Consider the following 17531-nt stretch of genomic DNA (forward strand, 5'->3'; position numbering starts at 1 on the left):
AATGAAGGACATAGACGCATACGTTCAGTTATTTTGTAGCATTGACTGGTAAAAATTAGTTTTTCCAGTAATTTACTGTAAATTTAAATGTATGTTATTTACTGGCAACAGTTTGTTCAAAGTTAAATGAACATTAAACATTAACACGTTTTTATCTTTACAAAACAATAAATTAAAAGCCTCTTGTAAAGCATTCTGGGAACCAAAATCTGAACAGAAAAAAGGTTGATGAGGATTTCTGGTTCCCAGAATGCTTTGCATGAGGCTATTATTTTATAGTTTTAATTGGTAAAGATACAAACTTGTTTATGTTTAATGTTCATTTAACTTTGAACAAACTGTTGCCAGTAAATAACATACATTTAAATCTACAGTAAACTACTGGCGAACAGCTGCATAACTACAGCAATTTATATATAAATATATAAAAATACATCTGCTTCTGGTCTATTTATTGTGTCCTTCTACCTCTTTTATTTCTTTTGATTTCCTTTTAGTAATGACTGCATTCGAAACGTCCTTTGCAAATGAATGCATATTCAAGCAAGAAATCATTTGAAATGTAAGTATAGATAGTTGCATAATTTAAGACATTTTTCTACATATGTGTCACATAGAAACTGGTTCAAAGTGTAGATTTTTATTTATTAATTTATTAAATAAAAAACTTTTGACCTTCAGGGGAAGTATATTTTTTCAGAGAATTAACAATAATGCTGATACAAAATTACAGAATGACAATAAAATTAAAGGCATCAATATAGATGATTTGGTAACACTTTACAATAAGGCTGGATTTGTTACCGTTAGTAAATGCATTAGCTATACACTGTAAAAAAATCAGTAGAAATTACAGTGTTACTTGCAGCTGGTTGCCGGTAATTTACCGTAGATCTAAAATTATGTTATTTACTGCCAACATTTTGTTCAAAGTTAAATGAACATTAAACATTTACAAGTCTTTGACTTTACAGAGTAAATCTAAAATAACGGCATGAAGCAAAGCATTCACGGAAACAAAATCTAAAGCAAAAAAAAAAAAACAGAAAAAGGTTGATGATGATTTCTGGTTCCCAGAATGCTTTGCATGAGTGTGTTATTGTATAGTTTATTCTGTAAAGATAAGGACTTGTTAATATTTAAAATTTATTTTTAAACAAACTCTTGCCAGTAAATAACATAAATTTAAATCTACGCTAAGTTACCGGCAACCAGCTGCAAGTAACACTGTAATTTACCAATACAATTGTTCATGTTAGTTCATTGTGCATTAATTAATATTAAAACTTTTGACTTTGAAAATGTATTAGTAAATGCTGAAATTAGCATTAATTCTGTATAAGTATTATTTATTAATAATTCATGTTAGCTAATGCATTAACTATGTTAACAAATACAACCTTATTGTAGTGTTACTGATTTATTATACAATTAAGTTATTACTGGGTTCAGCAATTTCCATAAAATGTTTAATAGCGATTTATTTCAAACAACATATAAAAAATAAATCAGCAATGTACTGTATACAGACCCTGTTATTGATTTATAGATATAGACATGTATATATATACACGTGCTAAAACATGTCTCACCTTTAGTGAGTATAGCAGACATAATGAACCAGTGCTGTTTCCTAACAGTCAGGCCGGTCCACCCGATGAACCCATAAACACAGTGTTGATGGGTGGAAGAGAGGAAACCATTTCTCGAATGTCCGCAGCGGTCCCCTGATGAGGCAGCAATGCATTCTGGGAGTGATATGGAGCAGCAGTACCATACATGCATGGTGCAGATACGGCACAGGAATGAGGTACGCTGGATCCTGACATGTAGATTAAATGATAAACATTAGGGATAGATAAATCAGAAGTTGCACTGGCATGTGCTCCCTTAAAAGTTAATTTTCATGGTTCCCACACCGTAGTTAACTTCAAATTCAAGAAACTTTTCAAGGACTTTCCAGGTCCAATACCCTCAAATTCAAGAACTAAATGTGGGGACACATTTCAAGTGAGAGCAAGGTTACATCGTGTTACCTTTAAAGATACATTGTTACAGTTCCCTTTCGAGGGAACTCGCAATGTGTAATTGTGCGAGTTACACTTTGGAGACGCCTCCAAGGTTAAGTGCGTCTTAATGTGTATATCAAATTCAACCAATGGTGAGGCTTCACGACAAAGACAGGGTGACGCGGGAGCCAGGAAGTATATCGCTATCTGAAATACTGCCAAAAACGTCATTACAAGGACGCAGGAAGTATGTTCCCTTCTGAGGGAACAACAGTTACATTTGTAACCCGAGACGTTTTCATTTGTCTAACATTTTTGCACATGTGCTTAAAAATTCTAGAATTTTTATGATATTATCCTACACTACACGGGGAATAATATGGATTTTTTTCCAGAAAACTTATTGCATAAAATAGATTCAAGCACTTTCAATGACCTGTATCTATGCATGTATATTTTCAAAAACTTCCCAGGGCCTTGAATTTTTCCCCCCAGGTTCAATTAAAAAATGTTAAAGGGCACCTATTATACAAAATCCACTTTACAAGGTGTTTGGACATAAATGTGTGTTGGCAGTGTGTGTACGCAACCACCCTACAATGAAAAAATCTATTCACCCCTTCTATTTTAAACTCATTAGACATGCGATTTTGATTCTATTGGCAATGTGATGTCACACTGCTAAAATTATAGCATTTTTTATGCCAAAAATATTAGGATATTAAGTAAAGATCATATTCCATGAAGAGATTAATAAATTTCCTACTGTAAATATATCAACAATTTATTTATTATATTAGTAATGTGTGTTGCTAAAGACTTCATTTGGACAACTTTAAAGGTGATTTGCTCAATATTTAGATTTTTTTGCACCATCAGATTTCAGATTTTCACATAGTTGTATCTCGGCCAAATATTGTCCTATCCAATTGACCCTTAAAGGCTCTCTAAGCGAATCTGCGAGACGTTAGTTTTTGTTGACGTTTGAACTGTTTTCAAACAGACGGAGCGTAGCTAACTCCTCCCCCTCCCTTCCGTGCTTTCATGAACGCGCCCAACCCCCACCCCCAAATCCTTTTTGTTGTTCATTGGCTGGAACACTTTGTTTTGTTTTGTGGTGCTAGGTTTGGCCACTATGTTGATATTGCCATTTGTGAAGCCTGGGCTGTCTACAGAGATCGCGTTTTTTTACAGTTTGATCAGCGGACAGGCAGCAAGTCAATTCGCTTAGAGCGCATTTAAGACTGGTTTTGTGATCCTGGGTCACATACAGTCTTGTTCAAAATAATAGCAGTACAATGTGACTAACCAGAATAATCAAGGTTTTTAGTATATTTTTTATTGCTACGTGGCAAACAAATTTTTCTGGGATTTAGCAATCCTGTGAATCACTAAACTAATATTTAGTTGTATGACCACAGTTTTTTAAAACTGCTTGACATCTGTGTGGCATGGAGTCAACCAACTTGTGGCACCTCTCAGCTGTTATTCCACTCCATGATTCTTTAACAACATTCCACAATTCATTCACATTTCTTGGTTTTGCTTCAGAAACAGCATTTTTGATATCACCCCACAAGTTCTCAATTGGATTAAGGTCTGGAGATTGGGCTGGCCACTCCATAACATTAATTTTGTTGGTTTGGAACCAAGACTTTGCCCGTTTACTAGTGTGTTTTGGGTCATTGTCTTGTTGAAACAACCATTTCAAGGGCATGTCCTCTTCAGCATAGGGCAACATGACCTCTTCAAGTATTTTAACATATGCAAACTGATCCATGATCCCTGGTATGCGATGAATAGGCCCAACACCATAGTAGGAGAAACATGCCCATATCATGATGCTTGCACCTCCATGCTTCACTGTCTTCACTGTGTACTGTGGCTTGAATTCAGAGTTTGGGGGTCGTCTCACAAACTCCCTGTGGCCCTTGGACCCAAAAAGAACAATTTTACTCTCATCAGTCCACAAAATGTTCCTCCATTTCTCTTTAGGCCAGTTGATGTGTTCTTTGGCAAATTGTAACCTCTTCTGCACATGCCTTTTTTTTAACAGAGGAACTTTGCGGGGGATTCTTGAAAATAGATTAGCTTCACACAGACGTCTTCTAACTGTCACAGTACTTACAGGTAACTCCAGACTGTCTTTGATCATCCTGGAGGTGATCATTTGCTGAGCCTTTGCCATTCTGGTTATTCTTCTATCCATTTTGATGGTTGTCTTCCGTTTTCTTCCACGTCTCTCTGGTTTTGCTCTCCATTTTAAGGCATTGGAGATCATTTTAGCTGAACAGCCTATCATTTTTTCCACCTCTTTATAGGTTTTCCCCTCTCCAATCAACTTTTTAATCAAAGTACGCTGTTCTTCTGAACAATGTCTTAAACGACCCATTTTCCTCAGCTTTCAAATGCATGTTCAACAAGTGTTGGCTTCATCCTTAAATAGGGGCCACCTGATTCACACCTGTTTCTTCACAAAATTGATGACCTCAGTGATTGAATGCCACACTGCTATTTTTTTGAACACACCCCTTTCAACTAATTGCCCAATTGCACAGCCTTAAGAGTGTGCATATCATGAATGCTGGGTCTCATTTGTTTTCTGAGAATCTACTGAACCTACTGGTAACTTGTTTGCCACGGAGCAATAAAAAATATACTAAAAACCTTGATTATTCTGGTTAGTCACATTGTACTGCTATTATTTTGAACAAGACTGTATGAAACTGACGGCCCTTGGCTACATATCAAAACAGCCAAAACTATAACAAAGGTTTATGAAGACTTCATAAACGTTTTTCTTTCTGACCTGTTGTGTGTGTTCCCATTGAGGCCAGTTCAGTGTAGAAGGGTCTTGCTGTTTTTCTGCTTGTATCGTCCAGAATATTGAGAGGATCATGAACCTCGGTGTAGGCTGATACAGAGCGGGTGCTGCTCACACTGCTGATAACCGACACGTGCTGGTCAATAAATGTGCTCATCCTTTGAGCATCCACATAACCACTGGAACCATAGTATCCTGAATGAAAAAAAAAAACATTTAAGGATCAATATAAAACAAATGGCCGTTCGTCAACGCGCATCACTCGCGGATATCCGAAAATGGGTAAAGAGGCGGGATGTGGGTGAAACTGAGGTGGCTGGTTGCTGAAACCACGCCTTCCCCTAGCTCGACTATAGTTACAGCAGTGGCAGTTCACCCGTCAATCAAATGGCCACGCCCCTAATTATGCAGATATGCAGAACTTTAAGGCTTAATATAATTTAAACCAGGCTGTATGGTTCCATAAAGAATAAATAACTTCATTCTACAACTGAATTAACTCCTGCAAAATGCAGGTAGTGACAACCGCATTTACAGAAACTATGCATAATGTGTACATAAGCGAACTAAACAACTAGTGGTTTATAAATTGTTTAAACATGCATCATGGACATTACGGGTTTCTCTTCTGAAAAAATAAATGCCTAGAAGGCACTGCTGACTAGTGTTGCCAGATCTTATAGGGAAAAAAAACACAGCGAACAAGAAAAATCCCAAAATAAACCGAAATAAATCCAAATGCTTTACCTCAAAGATCAAAATATTGGGACCGGCACCTTCACACTTTAATAGACAAAAAAAACTTGATCACTTCATTAGCCAAAAGCCATAAACGGCTAAGCGCCAATACGGTATGTTAGTACAAAAAAGACGAGGACCTGGCAACACTGCAAGACAGCACGCTGCGGAGCAGACACAAATGCGTACAATACACAACGGGAAGATGATAATTTATAGCAAAATATAACGCTGTTCAATTATTTTGGTCAAAGCTGTGATTGATAAGCACGTGAGACGGCAGAACGTTGCTATGGTTATCTCTATGTCAATCATCACATGTTTAGTACAGACATGAAACAAACATTTAGGGGATTCACTCCCACATTTAAATGCTGTTGTCCCTTCCAAACGTTTGCAGTGTGTACGAGGCCATAACAATATTGACCAAATGCTCTTGGCACGTATTATACGTTCATTTAACTCTTTCACCGCCATTGACGAGATATCTCGTCAATTAAGAGAAAACGCTTTCCCGCCAATGACGAGATTTTCCGTCTTTCCGCAATACCGCTATTATCCACCAGGTGGCGCCCTTCCGCAACTCTTTAAACCCGGAAGTATTGCCCTATGGCAAGCGGCTGCATGTCCGTGTCTGTTTTAAAGATCGCTCTGAATGGGATCTCAATGAAAAGCCCGTCACAAAAATGGAATTATATCTGCTTTTTGCTCAAAATGTGGTGTTTTTGCAGAAACCTAACCATATTCAAAAGCTGATTACAAAAGAACCACTGAAGGTAGGATGAAACGGGTTTTTTTTTGTTTGAAAGCAGAGGGTCTGTTCTTTCATTTGGTATATTGTATGTTATTATATTTAAAGAAGAACATTTTCTGGAAGGCATTAAACTTTGGTGAAAATCATGAAAAACGCTGGCGCTGGCAACTTTTTAAAAAAATGCTGGCGGTGAAAATGTTAATACTTTCGTTTCAAATCTGCTTAATTCAGGCCTCAAGTCATTTACAAACACCATGCTGAATGGCAGAATCCATTAAGACTCTGATTAAAATGCTAATTTACAAGAAAACATATCAGACGCACTTATGGCCGTTTCACACAAAGCGTGGCCAGCGGCGGAATCGCTGCACGGCTACAGCTTTTCTCTTATAATAAAAGCGTTTTGTGCAGCATTAAGTGCAAATATGTATATCTTTAACGGTGCCTGCCGTGAAGAGCAGTGTCCACAGAAGGGGCAAGATTTTAGGTGCAAGGCATGTGGACCAACTCCGCTCCACCTCTAAAACCACCCCATTTTGCCATTTTTCGCACGTCTCCTATTGAAAATGAACTATACACTCGCGACCGCATACCATGTGAAATGTCCATAAAGGGCGATTCACATTTCGAGATCATTCACATTTCGATCTCTTTTGCGAGATCAAGTTCGTTATTTCAAATGTAGGTGCGCGGTATGCACGCTCATAATGGAAGCGACGCGGAATCGCCACATGGCTTCAGCTTTTCTCGTATAGTGGAAGCATTTTGCAGCATTTAGTGCAAATATGTTTATCTTCAACGGTGCCGGCCGTGAAGAGCCGTGAGGAAGGGGCAGGATTTTGGGTGCACAAGCAAGGCATGTGGACCAATTCCGCTCCACCTCTGAAACCACCCCCATTTTGCCACTTTCCACACATCTCCTATTGAAAATAAACTAGACACTCGCGACGGACGCATACCGTGTGAATGTCCATAAGGGGCGATTCACATTTCATGTCTTTTGCGCGATCAAGTTCGTTATTTCAAATGTAGGTGCGCAGTATGCACGCTCATAATGAAAGCGACGTAAAATCGCCACACGGCTACAGCTTTTCTCGTATAGTGTAATCGTTTTGCAGCATTTAGTGCAAATATGTATACGGTGCCTGCTGTTAAGAGCTGTGTCCACAGAAGGGGCAGGATTTTGGGTGCACGAGCAAGGCATGTGGACCAACTCCGCTCCACCTCTGTAGGCACCCCCATTTTGCCACTTTCCGCACATCTCCTATTGAAAATGAACTAGACACTCGCGACTGACGCGTACCGTGTTAATGTCCATAAGGGGCAATTCACATTTCGCGCCTTTTTGCGCGATCAAGTTCGTTATTTCAAATGTAGGCGCACGGTATGCACACTCATAGTGGAAGCGACGCACACGTAGTGTGACGCGCTTGTTTTTTTCTAGGCGCGTCCGCACAGCGCCTAGAAAAAACATCTCAACTTTTCAGAATACCGCAAGCGCACCGCAGGTCATGTGACAAGAACCAACCGACGGTCGCGTTTTCCGTGCGGTTTAAGATGTGAAATGTGAACCGCCCCTTAGAGGGGTTTGCATTTGAGCTTAAAGAACATTTGACTAAGAGGACCAACAAGGGTTCTTCTCTGGTATTGTTGTAAGCCTACTTAACATATTATTATATACAACTTTTTCAGCAGCATAAACACTAGCATATTTGTTTTGTACCACAAAAAACAAGACAGTAAAGACCTTATCTATTGATGAACTACTCCTAAATTTCTCACCACTGTGTCCTGTGTCTGGTCCTGAGCAAGCCGGACCCGAACATCCATCCCCGTTGGTGGCACTGCCTCCAAAACTGAACCCTGCAGAGTCCAGAAGCTGAACGGTCTCCGTGTCCATAACAGAGTCACCTGCGGCTATGTATCCATTCGATGACACCCTGGAGCTGTACGGAGATGCTGTACAGCTGATCCCAAAACAGTCTTTGGCTAGCTGGTGTCCAGAGAAAGAAGTGTAACGTCCGCTTTCTGCACGAGCCTGGTAGGTTGATGTAGGCGTGTGCGCTTGAGATCTAAACACTGTCTGGTAGTATGGGGAGTTGTGATAGGAGCCAGTGGTAACACTAGGTAGTGTCTGGTACATGGTATCAGTGAAGGCCTGGCAAGACACTTGGGGCTGAATGGGGCAGGTGCTTTGGGGTCTCATTGCCATTGGACCCTGGTTGATCACACTGCTACGGTTCATCATGGCTGGAGATATTGGAGGCGTCATGAGAGGGCCGCTGGTCTGGTAATCCATTTGTCCTTGAACAATAATTTTGACAATAACTAATCATTTAAATTGACTATTTGAATAGGTAAGCCACGCTAAATGCATTCATGTTTTTCGTTATAACTAATTATCAAGCCAACTGGCCTTAATTTTAAAGAAATATTTAAGTTAATGCATTGGTTAAAATGAACTAACAATGAGCCATACTTCTATATTATTTATTAATTTTAGTTCATGTTCATTTCAGCATTTACTAATACATATCAAAGTTGTTACTGTTAACATAATGCACACATTAACTGTACTGACATCAACTAGCATTAACAAAGACGAATAAATGCTTAAAACCTATATTTCCCGTTAGTTTATGTTCATGCATTTACCAATGTTACCAAATACAACGTTTTTGTAAAGGGTGACTTGTGTAAACAGCTGCATGCAAGTACCAGATACAGTAAAGCCATCTGGATCTGTACCGTGGTACACGAGAGTATTGGCCCCGAGTCCTTGCTGTGCGGCTGTGAGTGCTAGAAAAACATTTTCCGGAGGATTCTCGTCCTTGACACTGGAATCACTGGAGGTCGTGCTGCCTTTATTTCGATTGGCCAAGAAACAGGAGCTTGGAGAGGCGGTGAATGTAGCCTTACTGGCATCTATCAAAAGCAAACATCGTAGTTGATTGTGTTGAAGACACTTGCATATCAAATACACACTCATGAGATAAATAGAGAAATTATTTTTTTTCACCTGCGTTCCTCGTGTATTTCTCCAGCAGGTTCTGCAGGTCCTGCTCTTTGTCATTGTTGAACTGCGTTTCAATTGCTAGCAGGATGTACTCGTCCAAAAGCATCCGAATGAGGTGGAAGGAACCTGTTAGTGAGATTGAACCTGGTTAGATTGTTGGATAGTTCACCCAAAACACATATTTTGACCAATCAGAAGCCCCATTGACTTCCAGAGTATACTTTTTTCTACTATGGAAGTCAATGGGGCTTCTTTCAAACATTCCTCAAAATATCTTCCTTTGTGTTTATCAGAAGAAAGAAATTTATAAGGGTTTGTAAGAACACAAGAGTAAGTAAATGATGACATAATTATCATTTTAGGGTGAACTATCACTTCAGGATGATTTCTTTAGCCGAATAATACCTAAAGTTATCTGGCTAGTATAACAAATACTTTTATTAATTCTGCAATATATTGTAAAGTATATACTGTAAGCCTGCACAATATTGTGGGAACTGCCATTGCAATATTTTGTTTATATGCAATGTATGTATATTGCAGCAGTATGAAAAATACTGGATGGCTTCACAAGATGACTTGGAAAACCAGATGTGCACTATTGGCACTATTGCTGCTGAAACTATATATTATGCAGCCTGAATATACAGTATGCAGACTTGCAGTTTTCTGTATGCAGGGTAAAACAAAATCATTTGCTACATTTGCCAAAATGTGTAGTATACAACAAGGACACTGCTTGTAATTCTGTACCCATAATGCAAAGAGCTTGACTTTCACTTTTATTTCCAGTAAAATAAAAGAACTAGAACTAAAGTATTAAAGGGGTCATATTATGAGATTTTTTTTAAGATGTAAAATAAGTCTTTGGTGTCCCCAGAGTGGGTATGTGAAGTTTTATTCTCAAAATACCCCACAGATAATTTTATTAAAGCATGTTAAAATTCCCGTTTTGTAAGTCCGAGCAAAAATGCGCCGTTTTAGGTGTGTCCTTTAAAATGCAAATGAGCTGATGAAATGCAAACACTGATCGCAATGATGGTGGTTTGTTGCAATTGAATTCAATTGTGCTGTCAATAATTTTTTCTCTCTCTTTCTTTCTCTCTGCACTGAATTGCAGTGACATGGTTGGATAGTGCAGATTAAGGGGCGGTATTATTGTAATTGGCCTTGCCACCTACATCACAAAACAGGCGAAATCTGAACGACCTATTTTTTCACATGCTTGCAGAGAATGGTTTATCAAAACAAAGTTAATGGGTTGATCTTTTTCACATTTTCTAGGTTGATAGAAGCACTGGGGACCCAATTATAGCACTTAAACATGGAAAAAGTCCGATTTTCACACTATGACCCCTTTAAAATGAATAGATATTAGAAAATCTATATTATGATTCTAGATATCTAGATATCTAGATTTCACAAGTTTACACTTTAGCAAAAGAGCTTTACAGTAAATAAAACATATTAGGGATGTATAAAAAAAAAAAGGATTATAAAAATATATAGGATAGGCTATATGTGACCCTGGACCACAAAACCAGTTATACGGTAAATTGAGATTTATACATCTGTTGAACAATAAGCTTTCCATTGATGTATGGTTTAAGATTTCCATTATTTATCAAAATATTTTCTTCATCATTTATCACAATACTTCCAAAATCAGTTTTTCCTACTATGGAAATCAATGGACACTATCTGCTGTGTGTTTACCATCATTTATCAAAATATCTTCTTTTGTGTTTATCAGAAAAAAAATTCATACAGGTTTAGAACATCATGAGGATGAGTAAATGATGACAGGATTTTCATTTTTGGGTGAACTATCCCTTTAAATAATAACCCTAATGATTTATGACATAAAAGAAATAATTTTGACCCAAACAATGTGTTGTTAGCTATTGCTACAAATATACCCATGTGACTTAAGACAGGTCAGTACTAACTTTACAAATAGTTGTCTGTAGGATTGTAATCTGAACAAACAATCAATTTCATAGTGCTATCAAACAAATATGCATATTAAGCATATCAAATTGTATATGTGTATATTAGTGATACTAACTGATCAATACATTATTACACAAAGTGAATTAAATGCAAATAATTCTGTGATGTGATTATATGACAACACTGTATTTTAAAACATTTTGATGGTGTTTTAGTAACTAGTAAAAAAATTGTATACAATGTATACTGTGCTGTATTAACTACTATGCTATTATTAAATTCTGAAGTCTTTCTAGTCTTTCTCCTAGGTTTTACATCTGTCTACAAACTAGATTAGTGCGGGGTCAAATGGTTGACCACCAGGTGATACTGTTTGCCTTTGTGAACACCTGTAGGACCATCAGATGTTAGGAGACCAGAGAAAGGTCAATCTCTAATCAGGGCACACGCTACGAAACATAAAAGTTTGTTTATACAAGCAGGGTGAATACAATTTACAGCAGGTAATTTACTCTGGTTAAAGGGAGTGTTTTAATAGTGTATGTTTTAATATTATTTGGAAAATTATACTCTGGTTATAGATCACTATAGATTACTATAGATGTATCTTATTAAAGAATACTTTGAAATGACCTAAACTCTTAGATAAATGTAAAAATGTTGTCACTGGGATGGTACCCCTTAAAAAGGTCCTAAAACGTACCATTTACATATACAGATCTGGGGTTGTGTGGGAAACGTGTGTACGCCAGTTCCCAGGCAAAGATTGTGATCTATCAAAAAACAAACTTGATGGGAGAATGGGCTTGAAGGGTAGGATTCATGTACGCACACTTGCAGGTGATCTGTGATTTATGAAGGGAACATTGCTTTGTTTTATAAGTCTTAATATTTTTTGCCGTATGGCATTTTTGGCTTTTGTGCATACGTAGACTTTTAGTAAGGATCCTCCTACGTTTTATAAATGAGACCCCTGTACCTCATTTAGGTGCACTCTTTATGTACAAATGTACTTTTTGAAAGGGTACTGCTCTTGTATCTTTTTTGAGAGTGTAGAGTGCTTTAAAGCCAATAAATTGTACATAAAAGTTGATATTTTGTGCATTCAGAAAGCTTACCAAAGCTAGTTGCATTGTTTAGAGTGAGATTGTGCATCACTCGAGCGCCAAAAAAACTCCACTTTAGAAGGAAATCCTGAGCTCGCTTTTTAACCGATCGACCATTTTGCTTGCTAGGCTGAAAGAAAGATGGTATGCTTAAATTTAACGGTCAACTTGGGAATTGTGGGTGATGATCTTGCAATGCAACAAACCTTTATAACTTTCTGCTCCACCACAGAGTCCAGCCATTCAATGAACGACTCCACTGTGGCATTTTTCCTTAAGAGATCTTTCAGCTCTTGAAACACTGACACGGAGTCATCTAGAGAAGACGAGAAAGGACATCGAGACTCAACGTCTCACATATTTTAAGTTTATACAGACAACCGTGCTACCAAAAACTTACATTCAGAGTAGAAGTCAGAATCTTGGTCGTTTGTGATCGAAAGGAACGCTTGAGAACCAATACTATTCAGATCCACCTCATCAATATCATTCACCATGGCGGTCACTACGTTTTGGTCAAAAAGTGCAGGTCTTGCGATCTAAACAGACACAAATACATTAAGAAAGAAAACAGTAAAATTGATCCATCCATTTAAAATAAATAGTCCTACCTGTGCAAGATGTAAAAACGAGGTTTGTCTCTTTAAAGAAGACACAAAGCGGCGAGCGATGGGCAGTTTCTTTTCCGAAAGGATTTCCGGGAGGTTCTCCAAGGAAGACACCATCCAGTTTTCCCAGTGCTTGGCAAAATTCCGAATATCTGCCAAAAGACTGGAGATATTTCCTTAAACTCCCTTAAAACCACTTTGACAAATCAAATGCTTTTATGGATTTTGTACAATATAATGTATATGAGCGGTATAGCAGACCAACCTCTCTGGCATGTCCTGCATGGTAGCAGGGATGAGAACATCAGTCAGAACCTGTGAAATACAATTTAGCCGGTTTCTACATGATGAACATGAACGATTGTTACAGCCTAAAATTCACAAATGCTTACTTTGTAAAGTATAGAGTCACACACACAGAAGATGTCCACAATAACTGGATTCTCCAGTAGTGACAGGAGATGTTCAGGCATCCCTTGCCAAAAGTGAAGCAGAAAGTTTTGGATCTGGTGCACATTAAAAGGAAATTGGGGAATTTAAATTATATTATAGGATTTAACAGGTTAAACAAGATCTTAGAGACGTACCTCCTCAAAGTTGACATTAATGGCGTTGTCTAGAATGCACTGGCAGTGTGTTTTGTACATCATAATTAACGTGTCGACCTAAGAAACAAATAAAACAGTACAATAATACGGAAGAGGTCCTTATAAGCAGTATATGGAAAACTGGTCGCAATGGAAACAAACCTTATCTTTTGAAACAGACTCATGGAGGACTAGATGTTGTGCAGATGGGAATTCAGGTAAAAGCGTCCCTGTTTTAGAGCTAAGGGAATATTTCCTGGTGAATCCTCCCTGCCATTAAAAAAACAACAGGTAAATGAGCCAAATATTTGGTTTGATTTGATTTAAATGTGATTTCTGAATATTTAGATTTGATAATACTGAAAAAAAAATCTGTTAAAAAAATTATTGTAATACACCGTAAGTTGCTTCAGGTAAAACTGTCTGCCAAATGCATAAATGTAAATTTTCATTATAAAATTACCAACCTCATTTTTAAGCTTGCTTCCGGAGAATCTGTGCAAAACACATCAAATTATGCAAAATTGTACAAAATGTATGCAAGAATTGCATGTGTGCTATATCTGTAAATGTAATCTAATGATAAGATTAGGAGCATCTGATTTCACATTGATTTCAATCTTTGGCATGACCTTACTCATAGTCAAAATTTAAGATATCAAGGTTATATTTTTACAGAATTTTCTTTATGTAGAAAACAGTAAATCACACAAATGACTTTAGCTAGGTTTTCACAGACTGGGTCGCATATATCACTGAAATGAAGTGCTCAGCACAGTTTACCGTGTCAAGCCTTTTCCCGAGTACACAGAGTGATAATACGCACTGCTTTCTTTAATTCCAATCCCATAATAATGATACCTGTAAGACATTCATAATAAACATAGATATTGCAAAAAATTGGGTGCTTTTGGGTTATAGATGTGTCAAATGAAACAAGTGCCTTCTCTTACTTTGAATGGCCTCTAGTTCCAAGCCTTCGTGTTGTAAGCAGAGGAAATTTCTGTCGTATAGTCTGCAAGAAGTCAAGAAATGATATATAGATTATAGATCTCTAAAAATGTATTTTTTTAAAGTATGCAATTGACCGAAGTGGGATGAAACAATACATATACATATTAAGTATTATACACATAATTCATCTTACCTTCCCAAAAGTGGCAGCGCAAGCAGGATCTAATTTCTCCTTCCGACAAAAATCTAAATAATGAGCATAAAGAATGCAACGGGGCAAGCAAACACCTTCACAGACGATGTAGTTTTCCTCAAGCCTAAAATTAAAACATTTAACAGTTCAACTTAGAGATCACAGAGCAATATACAATGTATAGTGATATTAAATACATTCACTCTATGTGCATGGATACCATTGTAAAGTAAGATGAGTCTGTTTCTTCTTGTCCTTGATAATTTGACTGATGCTTTTCTTTGGCACGGTTTGTTTTAAAGAGAAGGTCTTAGAATAATCTAGGTCTTCCTCTGAAGATATGCTCCCATTGCTCTCATCGGCTTCTGTGGAATAAATAACATACATAGCTTTCAAATGCTTTATACAAACTGTGACGCGTGCCAAAACTATTCATAACGTATCATTTCAAAACAAACTGGGAACAGTACAATGGCTGCATAGCAGTGGGTGAATCAAAAGCCAAACCTGATTTAATTCCTGAATCCTCCTCCTCCTCGAGTCTGGCTTTGAAAAACACGTTTTTTCTAAGATCGTCATGGTCAACAATAGTTGTTGCATGGAGGTCATCTGCGCTTTTGCAAGCTCGCTTCGCCTGCGACGGTTGTAGCTGATGAAACGTGCCATTCTTCAATGGACTCCCTGTGTTCCTTTTCATTGGCATGTTCAAGGAGAAATTAAAAAGAAAAACTGGAATGTAAAATTAAAACCAAGTGAAAACAAAAACGTGCCCCCCAAAAATTAAGTTGTTATAACATTCCAGAATCCATAGAGCGCATAATAAAACTTCTCAATGCGAATCATGTGTCCATTCCTGAAATGATACACATTTCCAAAACTTCCTGATGAAACATTTAAACAATTTGTCAACTATGCACTTCGCCTTTCAACAAAAATTCCTGCAACGTTATAAAATTACTATTTAAATATAACATTAATCCATGAAATGTTTACGTTAGTCCAAGGATAAGGACGCTAAGACCTTCTAGTCTATATTAAAGCTCTGCTGTCTCTGAAATGGTGCGTCAGAGGTGAGCGCTTTAGGGCCATTTATCTTATTTACAGAAGACGGCCGATGGATTCTGGCTTTTAATGATTAACTAAGAGAGATATCATCTCCTTCAAATCTGCTGCTGCTCTTGTAGCTTGGGTATCAATCAGAGCCAACAATTTTATATACACATATGGTTAAAACCGTGTTTAATTTCCATTTTACAACCATATTTCATAGCAAGTTGGAAATATTTTGATGTATTTTGTTCATCAAACATTAGTAATGTTTACAGATTACTGTTGTTTGATGTAATTGTTTGAAGTGTTTTATATAAGATAAAGCACCATTTACAGCCATCATTACTTTATTCTACTAAAGAACAAAAGATGTGCTAATTTAGGATAACCATACATGCCATTTTCCCATAGACATAGATTTAGGGCGTGTGACCTCCGGAAGTCGCATTTGCCGACATTTCATTTAAGTTAAACTAAGATTTATTTCTGTTAAGACATACAATCATTGTACTTGTATTCTTATATTTTTATTCTTGAAATGTAATGGTTGCATTTCTGAAAAAGAGTCTGAAATATTAAAAGGGCCATGGCATCTGACTTTTTCCATGTTTAAGTGCTATGATTGGGTCCCCAGTGCTTCTATCAACCTAGAAAATTTGAAAAAGTTCAACCCAGTAACTTAGTTTTGGTAAACCATTCTCTACAAGCACATGAATTAATAGGTCGTTGAAATTTGGCTCTCCTTATGATGTCATAAGGAGCTCGTATTATAATAATACCACCCCTTAATCTGCACTATCCAACCACAGCACTGCCATTTAGTGCAGAGAAACGCACAATTGAGTTTTAATTGCAACAAACCACCATCATTGTGATCAGTGTTTGAATTTCATCAGCTCATTTGCATTTTAAAGGACACACCCAAAACGGGACATTTTTGCATACAAAGTGGCAATTTTAACATGCTATAATAAATTATTTATATGGTATTTTGATCTAAAACTTCACATATGTGCTCTGGGGATACCAAAGATTTATTTGACATCTTAAAAAAGTCTTGTGCCATGGCCCCTTTAAACCTCGATGGCGTATGAAGTTGACAAATGTAACTTCCAGAGGATGCACCCGAAATCCTGGCCAGGACGTGTCCGGGAAAATGGCATGTTTGCTAATTTGTCCTTAAAGAGGATGATAAATTAATTATACCCAAACATCAAATTAAAGGTAATACAGTCATCATCTACTCACCATCATGATGCTCAAACCATGTTGCATAAAAAGAGAAGTACAAGTATTAATAGTAATCTTAAGAATAGTTGAAAAAAAAGTCCTGGCAGAATCACAGTACACACTAAATACTACTTGTATTGTTTATTTATCATTGGTAACCTGGTTTTGGTGCATTTACCTCCACAAGAGTAATTTCATGTGAAAAAGGAAAACAGGACTCCAGAATTCAGGCTAGGTTTCGAAAAGAAAGACACATCTGAAATAAAGCAAAAAGTTAAAACACAAAATTGACATTAGCCTACACATTTGGCAGACACTTTTACTTGCTGCAACGCCATGCAACTTGCCGTTTCTCGCAAGTCATAAGAATATTACAACAATTTACTTAAGAATAATAATCAACTTTATAATTGTTAATATTCTAAAATAAGACAAACTTGATGACGTATTATTCAGCCTACAAATTAGACATCCGGAGGCTGCAGCCTTCAAATTGAGAAACGTCTGTA

The 17531-nt window shown here is 37.3% G+C and overlaps 1 protein-coding gene across 1 annotated transcript; it reads right to left on the reverse strand.

The window, feature by feature from the left end:
- Positions 1 to 1314: 1314 nt before the first annotated feature.
- rfx6 (regulatory factor X, 6) lies at positions 1315 to 15505 on the reverse strand. The gene is made up of 19 exons (XM_065255741.2): positions 15250 to 15505; positions 14963 to 15107; positions 14743 to 14866; positions 14549 to 14610; positions 14379 to 14456; positions 14063 to 14090; positions 13758 to 13865; positions 13596 to 13673; positions 13401 to 13514; positions 13274 to 13323; positions 13012 to 13171; positions 12801 to 12939; positions 12607 to 12716; positions 12413 to 12530; positions 9345 to 9467; positions 9074 to 9250; positions 8108 to 8629; positions 4819 to 5028; positions 1315 to 1822 (listed from the first exon to the last, which is right to left on the reverse strand). Exons 1-19 carry the CDS (start codon positions 15443 to 15445, stop codon positions 1641 to 1643), a joined length of 2724 nt encoding a protein of 907 aa, XP_065111813.1. The 5' UTR covers positions 15446 to 15505; the 3' UTR covers positions 1315 to 1640.
- Positions 15506 to 17531: the final 2026 nt, after the last annotated feature.

Source organism: Paramisgurnus dabryanus, chromosome 12 (assembly GCF_030506205.2).
Source record: "Paramisgurnus dabryanus chromosome 12, PD_genome_1.1, whole genome shotgun sequence".
Lineage (NCBI taxonomy): Eukaryota > Metazoa > Chordata > Actinopteri > Cypriniformes > Cobitidae > Paramisgurnus > Paramisgurnus dabryanus.

Excerpts from the sequence above, each read along its gene's own strand:
- rfx6 (XM_065255741.2), bottom strand. The coding sequence starts at position 15,445 with ATGCCAATGAAAAGGAACACAGGGAGTCCATTGAAGAATGGCACGTTT. Across the intron at positions 13,515-13,595 it reads TTAATGTCAACTTTGAGGAG|ATCCAAAACTTTCTGCTTCA; the intron begins GTACGTCTCTAA and ends AATGTGCACCAG. Across the intron at positions 9,251-9,344 it reads GAAATACACGAGGAACGCAG|ATGCCAGTAAGGCTACATTC; the intron begins GTGAAAAAAAAT and ends TGCTTTTGATAG.